At 38.3% G+C, this 12321-nt stretch overlaps 1 protein-coding gene across 5 annotated transcripts in view; it reads right to left on the bottom strand.

Moving 5' to 3' along the window:
* The window catches only part of plce1 (phospholipase C, epsilon 1), an 82812-nt gene that overhangs the window by 34887 nt on the left and 35604 nt on the right, over window positions 1–12321 (bottom strand). For all 5 annotated transcript variants that reach the window (XM_042396667.1, XM_042396666.1, XM_042396668.1 and 2 more), the window contains 2 exons: window positions 8859–9052; window positions 8300–8439 (listed from right to left, as the gene is read on the bottom strand). In XM_042396667.1, coding sequence (XP_042252601.1) covers window positions 8300–8439; window positions 8859–9052 — 334 coding nt within the window. The remainder of the gene's footprint in view (window positions 1–8299; window positions 8440–8858; window positions 9053–12321) is intronic.

Raw genomic sequence — 12321 nt, 5'->3', positions numbered from 1 at the left:
TTGATACAAATTAGGTAGAACACATGGGTATTTTCGGTGGTTTTGTTTTTAATTGTAAAGTGTGTTACTGTATCCTCAGAGTCAAAACATATCCATAGCCTTGTGGCATTCTTTTTTTTTTAGGGTCAATTAAATGTGAAGTTATCCAGAGACTCTGAAATTCTTGACTGTCATGCAGTCAGGTTTCTGGTATGAAACACTCACAGTGCACAGTCACAGTGCTGCATCACGTATTCTGTATTTATAAATCGCCAACTTTTTCAAATGAATTGCAATGTTTGCTGTTGCCCCCTGTAGTTTTATTTTGGTTACAGGTGATTTCAGTGGGTTGGTGGATAATGTGTTTTGAATGTACCAGTTAAGAAGATCTTGCAAAATATAAAGGAAACCACAAAAAAGCAGAAGAAACCAAAGAGCACCTTAACTTCAATAACGTAACACAAAAAAACGTGAGTCATGCTCTTTGAGGTATGTGCTTATTTGCCAGTCAGAAAAGCAATATTAAAACCTTCCTCACCGCAAAAAATAGGTGGAGGTAACAATAACATCATATAAAATCTGTATTGAAAGACATAAATGAAACAGAATTGAAGAAGATACAATAGCACTTTAAAGTACAAATCAAACAGTAAAAACACCTGTCAAGAGAGTTCAGACACACTCTGGAAACTGCAACCCTGCATTTGGCACCAATAAGAGAGCAAAAACAGAAATGGCAACACACATAACTGTAGATATTCCACAAAACAGGATTCTTCAGTTTTCAAGATGACTTACTGTATAATGAAACTTAAATAATAAAGCACAAAACTAAGGACCAATAGACATGAAAGAAATCTAAAACTTAAGCAAAGATTTATATAGGCAAGATCAGCAACATTTTCCTACAACACCTCGCTGGGCAAATAATTAATAATCAGGTTAGTTGCTTACCACGTAAAGACATGGTATAAGTACTCCTTTTTAATCAACTGAGGCCCCTGTCCTGACCACAATGAGGAAAATAGTTCCTATTAACATATACATAAAGTACGGAGCCCCCCCAAGGGTCACGGCGAGATTTTTTTTTTCGCATTACTACGCAATATGTTTTGCATTAACTTCGCTATAATTTATTTCTCTTGCAATGCTTTTGCATTCTGTCACAATAAATTTTGTGTTCTCTCGCGACACTTTTGCATTACCTCGCAATACTTTTCTTCTTCCATTCCTTCTGAGCCATATGTCTATTATAGACGTCTCCTTTTCCTCAGTGAAATCCCTCTGGGATCCATCTCTTTCATAATCAAACGGACATCCTCTGTTCTTACTCTTGGGCCATATACTCTCTACATTTAGAATACATCCATCTGTATCTGTGTACTTTTCCTGAGTACGGTAACTGGTCGCGAATGAAACCGACAGCATCCTGCAGATTACCATACTGCTTTCTTCTGGAGAGACCTTTTGATCTGAGAATTTGTTTAAGTTCACTTTCACTAATTACATAACTATGTCTGTTGAGCAGTAGTGCTATATGAGCATGCCCAGTTCAAAGTAAAAATTCAATGAGTTGATCCATACTGGGGTGTCGCGCTAGAGCAGCTGAGTGGAAATAGACATATGGATCAGAAGGAATGGAAGAAGAAAAGTATTGCGAGGTAACGCAAAAGTATTGCGAGAGAACGCGAAATTTATTGCAAGACAAAGCAAAACATATCGTGAGGGAACGCAGAATGTTGTGAGGTAATGCAAAACATATTGCAAGGGAACACAAAAAAAAAAAAACAAAGGCTCTCCGTGACCCTTGGGTGGCTCCATAATAAAGACACAACTTTAAAGTAGGTTTTTTTTTTTTTTGGAGAAAATATAAAACACATGTACATGTGCGGTAATAAAAACTGTTGCTGCTGTGTGAAGAGACCTGCAGCCACACTGTAAAGTAACTCACATTTCCTCTACTCACTGATCAGCTTGAAGTCCATTCTGTTAGAGTGCTTCATGGTTGCTAGATACAGCTGGCCACTCTGCCTCCCACACTGACAGTTCAGTGCCGAGGTGAACGAGGTACACTTGTCCACATTTGAGCCGCCGGTCTTGTCTCTCCTGCAGCTGCTCTCTCTCTCTCTCTCTTTCTCTCTGCTCTATTTCTCTCTCCCTTACTCCATTTCCAACTTGAACTCTCTCCAATTCGCACTGTATCTCTGTCTTTTGCTCTCTTTCGTTCACTTGGCTGTCTTTCTCTTCTCACTCTCTCTCCCTCTTCAGCAAACACTCTTCACATGTTCTTTCTCTTGACTACATTCACTACTCCTCTCTCTCTCTCTCCCTCTCCCTCTACCTCCCGCCCACTCTTCCCTGACACTATACATAGTTCACAACCATGTGTTAGAGATAGACCAACCAGACCATCCCACTCCACAAACACACATACACAAAGAGTCATAATTCATACACTCATACAGACTATAGAAACAACTAACAAGGGATAACAATACATCCGAAAACATTTCCATCTTTCTGTCTCTCTCTCTCGACCATGTAATCAACAATTTTCATCATTTTTAAGTCATTCATCATAAAACTTCTGACATTCTCTGGTTCCACATCGTCAGATGTCGGATTTGCTGCTTATCTGTTTCAAATCATTTTAAATTGAATGTTTTGGTATGGGTTTTGGACTGTTGGATCCGACAAGAGAAGCAATTTGAGGACGTCACTTTGGGCTCTGGAGAATTGGACATGTATAATAATAACAAATAACTAAAAACATTACTGACAGATTGATGGAAATAAATGTTAACCTGTGTAAAGATGTACTCTACTTTGGATAAAACAGGTCGCCCTGCATACTAAGCACAGAGTAGAAATAATTACATATTTAAAAATAAACTTTCAAACAGTTTTAATTAAGTTTTTAGCGGGGGGCAATTAAATGCTGTATTGTCACAAAACTAGATCAACTATACGAGTAAACTGACTAAAACTGATGTTTACAACATAAACAGGGTTTATTTATATAGTACATACTGTTACTTTTAGTACTATCAGGTGTGTACAAAACATTTATATTTCTCACCAGTAAAAACAAATGCTGCAATTCAGTCTAAGAACTTTCTCATATGTGTATTTTTAGCAATTCTATGGCCGTCTAAACAATATGTAATCCTTGAGACTTCCCTTCACTATGATTCCCCACCACATCTGCTGTCAATGGGTCTTAAATGCTGGCAGGCAACACAATGTACAATGATGACTGAGAGGAAGACAGAAAAAGAAAGAAGGAAGAAAAAGAAAAGAAACGCCAATATTGAGCTGGAAGGATGGCAGCCTACTTCCTTTTCAGTAGTGCAGTAAATTGTGCTATAAAGGAAATGAGCTCAAGAAAAAAAAACACTCAAACTACTCTCATTTATATTTCACAAGAATATGGCTGAATCCCAGAGGTCTTCAGCCGAGTGTTTCTTTGTACTTAAATGACTACAAATGTGTATAGTTTGACTGTGACAGATTTAATGCCAAAATAAGAAAACTTTTGGCACAGTTTCTACAATTTTGTTGTATTTTTGTAGTTGTATTTTTTTTTTTTTTGCACATTGCAACTTTGACCTCTTCATCATCAGATCAATACTGCAAAAAAAGAATATGTTAGATAACCTAATACATGAGTGAATAAATGAATATGATGTTTTGGTTTCTTCTTAGATTGTAACAGCTGCAGTGAGGTGAACCTCACTGACCTTATTTGGAAGTGAAGTGTTATTAAAGTTGCTTAAGACTGTGGTTCATAAAACTAAAATGATATGTAAATAAGATTTAGTCCCGCAATACCTAATATGTCTATACACGAAAGCCGCAGTGTTCGCATTGGCATGATCGCATGCAAATGAAAGCGAGATAATATGAACGCACATGTAAACTCAAATGAATACACATACAAATAAGACAGATGCAAAAACATAAGATATAAAAAAATAAACACACACACACAATCACATTAATGACCATGCCTATGTCTTCACAAAACATACATATGCATTTTCTCACACACACACGCACACACACACTGTGCTTTAGCGAAAACTGCTCCTCTCAAAGGCTCGAACATCAACATCACTTGAGCTGACATTGACTGGGCAGGCATCCGGCTTTGCACGTTTCTTAAAGACAAGCTCTGTGAAACAAAAACAACTGCTTCTAATTACCCGACACATTGGGTAATGATTTATGGTCTCTCTGTTTCTCAGTATCTCTACCCCTGTGTTTAAGCAGCACACACACACACCTTGACCTTTCCTTTGTCTTACCCACTTGACATTTTTTCCCCCAACACCAGTATTTGTGTTTACAGGTGTCAATAGTTTACCCTCACAACAAAAGGCTGTCACACTGACCCAGACCTGTGACAGCTCAACCTGTAAAATATAATTCATCATCTCCAAAAGGCTCCTCCTGACCTGCCACTAAAACCAAATGACAGCGAGATCATAAGTCATTCACATACTTCACGGGATGCAAATATGCTTTCAAATCATTACAGTGGATGAGGCATGTTGAGAAGGTCTAGAAAAACATTCCTCCTCTCACCACTCACATTAGACCTCTAAGAATACACCAAGGCAGGCCGGGCGATTATCCTGGTAATCCTTGAAAGCATTCGGGCCAGAGCCACTGATCGAGTTTGCTCAGTTGTACTTCAAGCCCCCGTATCACTACTCCACATCTAAAATCAATACCTTATTAGGGTAGGAAATATTGACAGTTTTCTCATATTTTTGGTCTTCTATATTTTGTAAATATGATTCAGCATCTCAAAAATATGAGAAAACTAGCTCATAATTATTCAACATTTATCTGGTAAATAATGAATTCTTACTTGGACTGCTCCATTAAATATATATAGTGTAAAGATACTAACAATTAGAATTACACAGAGAATGATTAAATATATATTTTTTTGCCTTGTTTAATTCAGAAATAAGATATATTGTTCACAATAACAAGCATTTATGAGATGTAACACCTGTTCTTAGAAATGACAGCGGTCAACAACACCACATTTACTATTCAATACTTAATCCTTTACACATAAATCAATCAGAGATTTTACCAGTGACATGTAACTGCCATCAGGATACAGAAAAGATTTTAATGTGGTTAAAAAAGAGCTATTATATGTAAGGCTGGTGCTGATCCAATAAACCTTACAATTAATAAATAAATAAAATGGCTTAGAGTCATATCAAATATATATTAGTAATAGTAGTACAAGAATATCAATAAGAATAGCTGGTAGGGAAAATAATAAAAATTAGCCTTGAGATTAAAGATACAGATACAGAGACCCCCCTTGAATAAAATAATAAGAGCAAGAAAAAGGTAGATTTCATTCTCTTTTTTCTCTCACACAACAGGTGCAAATTCAATTTCAGGAGGAGGATGAAGGCAAAAAGAAAGGAGGAGAGGAAATGTATAGACAGAGAACCGAAAAGCCTTTCTATAGAGGTGACAAGATGACCCTCAGCACAGAGGATAAAAAACAAAATCCTTCGATTTCCAGGAGAGATGGATCACTTCAACAGAGAGTGGTGGAAAGACTTTCCTTCTAAAGCTCCATGTCCATTTCAAACCCAGTCGATTATGTGTGTTAAAATTCCCACCTAGCTCCTGTATGAAAAACCAGCACAAACTGGCAAAAAAGTGAAAAGACTGGACTGAAAAGGAACATCCTGGATTCAAATGAACATTGTTCACTTAGTACATAGAGACTAATTTTCAAATTTTTCAAGGGTGCTGGCAAATTTTCAGATTTACTACATTTAAAAGCATGCTCATTTTTAACCAAATTAAACAATTTTGATTCAGAAAAAGCCTTTTCTTTAAATGAAACTTGAGAGAATAAGGGTAGTTTGTCATGTTGAAACACTGAACAGAGAAACAATACCATAAATGGTAAGAAAGAAATAACTACAGTAACACTATCCACACTTAAGCAAGACCTGCCCCAAGTTTCAGGATAATTAAATGTCTTCTATGACATCCGATAATTACATTACCCTCGTAAACCGTGTCTTCTGAAAACATATTCCCATTCAGCTGGAGTAGTGAGTGCCTTGCTCAAAAGCGACGTTATTTTTCTGAAGCCACTCTTTTATTCGACTCTTTCCAACTCAGCATCGTATTCTTCTGTAATAATCTGTTGATTTACAACGTTAACATGAGTTGATCCTTCCTTTTAGTTTATTAAGTGAATCAAACCATATAAAAGAGCAAAAGTACGCTATGCCTCCCTGTTACAGCGACATCATCCTCTCTGGAGACAGATACTGCTTTCTGATAACACTAAATGTCAAATAACTCAAATGAAACAAGCCACATCCGTGGTATTCCTGTCTGTAAAAGGCAGATCAGAAATAGATAACTTTTTTTAAAAAACAACAACAATTTGGCTAGTCTTAAAGTCTTAAAGGGTAATTTCATGCTTTCATGTTTCAATATCTATACAGCTGTGGTACAGAACTAGGTAAGAGAGACAGAGAAAGTCAGACAGGGAGTCTCCAAACATGTGTGTACGTGCATGTGTGTGTGTGTGTGTGTGTGTGCCTATTAAATCATATTCCTGCCAAGACCTCTAAACTGCAATGTGTGCACGTGTCTGGCTCTATTCTGTTTCCTGCAACAACCATTAGAACAGAACACGGTGTCATGTTGAAGATATGCATGATTTGTGTGTGTGTGTGTGTGTGTGTGTATGTGTGTGTGTGTGTAATTGTGTGTGTGGGGATGGTTTTGCATCTAACTTGTCTGACCAAAATTCAACTTTTGTTATTACAGTACTTTGATAATGAATAAAGTAAGTCACAGCGAGAGACAGAGAGTTTGTGTGTGTGTTTATTTGTGTGTATATGTGTGTGTGTGTGTGTGTGTGTGTGTGTGTCTCCTTGATCTTGCCAGAGACAGCCTGTCCCTTGGCCCACAGCCAGTGGAAATTAATGTCAGGATCAGCTTACATTTAAGTCATACGTAACATCATTGTAGAGAAGGTGGACGGACAGTTACCAGCTGAGCAACTGACCGACAACCGAACTGGTTGGATGATGAAGTCATTTAGGGAGTGAGAGAGAACAAAAAAAAAAAGAGGCAGTGAAAGTGAGAAAAACAGGTGACATACTAAACGTGTGACGATGATTTGTTAGTTTTTCTTGTCCCATTAAGGAAATAAGTTGCACAAGTTATCTTTTAATGCCAAACACGTCATTCTCAACACTTCAAAGGGACAGAGCTAGCTGCAAATGTGCAAAGAGCTCTACCCTGTGGCATATTAGGTACGTGTGTGTTAAATAGATTCAAAATATCAAGCTATAAGCGCTGAGCTTTTCAAAGGAGCACCGCAAGCATGTTTGAAGTGCATATAACCTCTGTTCAGATGTTAAGACATAATCTGCTGTGGGCATAAGTGCTCTGTGGACCCTGTGATGCAAGGAGGCTTTTTTCTTCTTCCTGCGTGTCTTACACCACTTCAGTATTGTGTGCGTGTCTAAATTAGAGAATGGAGTGGAGAGAAAGAGACAGAGAGAGAAGGGAAGGTATGAGAGAGAAAGGACAGCAGAGGAAATAAAGAGAAAAGAAAGAAGGAAAGGGCAACCACTGAGATCAACTACAGACGTGCTCCTACCGACCCAAAACCCGCTGCGGATAAGGAACCATGTGGGAAAAGAACATTGAGGAAGAGAAAAGACTGGAGCAGTGGACCACAGGGGAATAGTGAGACCCTTTCTTCTCAGAATCAAACAGATACAGGCCCTCTGCCCAGAGTCCCTCCTTCACTGGTCATCCGATTTAATGCTCCTCTGGATATGAGCATATGAACATATCTAGTATGTAACTGTTGATTTTCATATATTGTATGTATGAGATGTGTTATATGCTATTCCTAGAACACATATTTTACATTAGGGATAGTAATACTGCATGTTAAGCAGCTGAATAGTTAGAACTCTTCAGTCTGATACTTGTGCCAAGAGAAATCACTGATGAAAATGAACAGCATGAGACAAGATGAGACGTGACTATTTCCATGTTGTTCCATCATGTTTTCCCATTTTGACTCTGACTCATTAGATAAATCTTTTCTTAAATGATTAAATGATCCAACAGGCTAATGGACTAATGAATTTTCCCAACATGTTGGTACTTAGGTAGAAACTGACCTTGTCAGATTAATGCAATGTCAATGCACAAATGTGTTTGCACACTCAAACATACAAATAAACAAAACCTTTTTCACACACACACACACACACTACAGTAGAATACCTACCTTTCAGCACAGTATGGCTGTTGGGGCTCTGGGGAAAAGGGTAGAGTAAAGCAGAGCGGGCACCAAGAGCGGCTGTGGCCTCTAGTAGGGCTCCAGTCAGCAGGGAACAAACTGTTCGTTGGCCACAAGCACGAAAAAACCTAGAGATAAATAAAGACATGTGGAACTGAGAGAGAAAAAAAAAAAAGTTTGGCTGTGATACAAATCTACACATCTAATGTCATTTACAGAAAGTATTTGTCTGCCATTGCTGTCAATAGATAACCAGAATTGATCACTTAATTATCCTAGTCAGTTGTCTGTATCTCCAACTGCCATCTACCTACATTAAGCATCATTATTAAAGATTGTTGCAAAGAGTGAATCTGTCTTTTTCAGCCTGATAGTCTGTGTGTTTTATGTAACACAGACATTCACAGCATCTCTTGGACTCACATAAATTATTTTAGCACCAATGACATGATGGACAAGTACCGACATCTTTGCTAAAAATGATTGTAGTTTTTTTTAACATGACTGGGGATACTGTAAGTATATCAAACAAAAAAATGAACCAAACCTAGGTGGATAAGAAGGATGACAACACCGGGGATTGATGCAGGGGTTCAGATCCAGTCTGGGTGGGCTGGCACTGACAGTGTGTAATGGCCAGTGAGAATCCCTGAGACAGACACATCCAGGGCAAGACAGCAGGAGCTTTTCCGCAGGATGAATCAGGTCAAGTTCCTCTATGTTCTGCACATAGTGGGTAACCTGTTAAGGAAGTCATTAACAAATGTGTCACTTACTGGGAACCAAAAACGGAAACACTAGAGTTTTCAGAAGTCCTCAATGTTGTGTTGGCAACTTTACAACAGTCACTCAGTGAAAAATATTTCCTGTAGTTAGATTCTCTAGTGGAAAGGAAAAAAGTTGACAGTGTCCTCATACTGGCTATGCTGTACACATGGAGAAAATTGAGAGTGAATAAAAGTAACAGGCTGTAATACCATTTATATAAAAAAGGCTTTATTTTCAAAAAAAGTGTCTGCAACAATTACCAGCAGCTTACACACAGTATGTAGTTCCGTAAAACCAAGTTTATACAGTATAAAGTTGTAAAGCTGACAGTGCTTTATCAACTTTTGTTTGCATTAACAGGTGAGATGAAAGAGTGACACAAAAGCTTTCTGGAAAAAAATTCACTTCATCCGGTGCTGTTTTTCACCTCTCAGACTGTTATATAACATTTGAATCAGAGGTCACTGTCATCAGCTTTTCTACTGCGGTCATTCTCCGAAGCAATTTCTTCTTGACAGAAGAGAAATCAAAGAGTGAAAAGACAGAATTGATAGAGAGGAATACTACTGAGGCACATAACTAATAGGAGGAAAGATGGTAAAGGGATCCAGACAAAAAGCATCAGAGCGAGACAGACAGATACGTGGGTATATAGAGACGGGGAATAATGGAGAGATGGAGAAAAAGAAGGTGGGAGGCGGCAGACAAAGGTAAAGAGAGAAAGAAGAAGGACAAAGAAAAAGCAAGAGATGTCGCTGTCTGAAGAGTTTTAACTGAGTGAACATTTTCACCTTAAAGAAAAGTCTTTCAGTTCGCACTCTTCTTGGAAGACAATCCATCTGACATAAAAGGAAACACTTATCCGAAATGATTGACTTGTTCTTGTCCTTGAGTGAACCTGCAGACGGGCTCCTCTGGCATAAATTTCAGAGCAAGGCCATTAAGGCAACGTTTGCAGCACTGTAAGTGGGCATTAATGCCTTTAGCAGGGATGGATATTACAAAATCAGACAAAATCAATAGTGGTGACAAAGTGGGGGATGAATACAATACAAGTTTAATGACAAAATACTGCTCGGGTGTAATCCTCAGTAACGGTGCCCTCCTACACTGCTTCATAATAGAGCCAGGAAGGAGGCAGTCACCCAGGCTTAAGGAGTAAATACTCAATTTAAGTATATGTGAATCTGTGTTCATTCTTTAAAAAATGCCCTGTTCGCTGGCTGTCAGCGGCATGGCACAATATGCGCACACACATAAACACACATAATACGGCCAACTAGTTGTCTCAGTGGGATGGGTTTCCTGCATGGGGTGTAGGCTTAGCTGTTGTCAGATCTGAGCCATCCCGAGGGAAAAGAGACATACCAGCCAGCACGTTTAGAGCGGGAGAAGAACACAAACACACACACACACACACATAACCTCCTTTTCAGTTACAAGCCAATGTCAGAAATATTGACCCTCATTCCAGCCACACTCTTAACTAAAAGCTCAAACTTCCAACAATACGATGAAGAAAGATAACTGTAATTAAACACATTTAGACTAAAAAGCTTCTAAGACTTTTTCTTATCAAGAACATTCTTCTAATCCTCAGACTCACATTTCTGGTAAAAGACCTCATTTTCTCTATCAGCATCTCGACTCTGTGCATGTCCACTGAACAGACGTCAAGTCTACATCGATGTATTTTTCCACAGTCAACAAATAAATCTCTATACAGAGCTGAAAGCAGAAAAGTGGACTTGGCTTTAGTCATACATAGCATTCATGCCTGTATTATTTACTCTGCATTTAGATAGGCAGGTTTTCCGTTGATTAAGGCTGGGTTTTCTGTTTTCCCGTAACAAACAAATAAAACTCAAAGTATTTGTGCATAGAGGTGCTTTTATACTGCTTTTACGTTGCTTACACGTTTCACCACTGAATGTCAAAGCTTCAGAAATATCAATGGAATAAGTGGCTCAAAACAGTCGTAAATGTCAGCCACGATGGACCAGCTAATAATATATTTGTTTCTCGAGAACCACTTCTGACCTCAGTGACACAAATCGGTCTTGCTCCAAGTCAGACAGTTTTGTGGCACGCTCAAATTTTTCAAATGAATAAAAGAACCATTAATAAATGTCTGCCTTATTTTCATCTACTGATGTTATTCCATCTTGCTGTGTGTTTTTTTAATCCATGTAAGATTTATTTTCCCCATTCCAAAACTCCAAAAACATGACAATTTGTTATTGTGGCAAAGAATGACAAGTACTGAGTGTTTTCCCTTGGATATTTATTCCTGTCGTGTACAACAGTGTGAAGGCCATTAAGGAACAACAAAACAATTAATCCTAGATTAATTAACTGTCTTTAGGGCTAGCAGCTCTTTCAGGCAGAAACAGCCAGCCCACTTAGTGTATTAGGTGGAAAATTAACCTTTGTGGTATGTTAGTGAATTAACAAACTGACTAGACTATTAAAAAGTCCATGTTGACCCACCATTCATAAAAGGGATGAGTTTTGTTTTATTTTTTTTCCAGCTGCCTTACTTACTTCACTTACTTAGAGTTAGTTTCTCTTCCTCAATATAAAAACATTTCATTTTAGATAGAGTTTGAAAGAGGTGAACCAATGAAGCTAGAAAAAGTTGAGTGTGTGTACACAAGTGTGCAAAAGGGAGGCTGACTACAAAGGACACCGCAGGGAATGTGGCGCTGCTTCTGATGGACACAGAGCAGCTGTCTTCACACACAATACACACACAAAAACAAACTTATCTTCAGACTCCAGGCAAACACGTGGACATACAGACCAACTTCGCCTCAAAATCACAATAGCATACACATTATACACACAGTAGTATGTGTATGAATGCATAGTCAGAGTTACAGTCAAAAACATCAAACAAACCCAAACTGACTGACTGTTTATGTAAAGAAAAGTTTGATCTACTGATTCTCAGGTTTCACAGATGTCTCACGACAAGTGAATCCATAAATAACAAGGACGGACTCTTGTTACTCTTGTTAGGGAGAGAATAAAAGGCATAATGGAGCAAGTGAGTGAGTGAAAGTGTTGAATGAGGGAGTGGGCAAGCAACTGACAGGTTTCAACATCTTTCAAAAGGTAATTATCCAATTAATCAGAGGAATTGTCCACTTCAGTACAAACAAGGATGCCTGTTATGAGGGCATGTGGGCAGAAGGACAGAAAGTACTCTGTTTAATGTAGGCACAATCACATTAGGAATG

The sequence above is a fragment of the Thunnus maccoyii genome, chromosome 20, assembly GCF_910596095.1.
Source record: "Thunnus maccoyii chromosome 20, fThuMac1.1, whole genome shotgun sequence".
In the NCBI taxonomy this organism is placed as follows: domain Eukaryota; kingdom Metazoa; phylum Chordata; class Actinopteri; order Scombriformes; family Scombridae; genus Thunnus; species Thunnus maccoyii.
The sequence above is the reverse complement of the archived record's forward strand: the minus strand, read 5'-3'. Positions and strand labels throughout refer to the sequence as shown.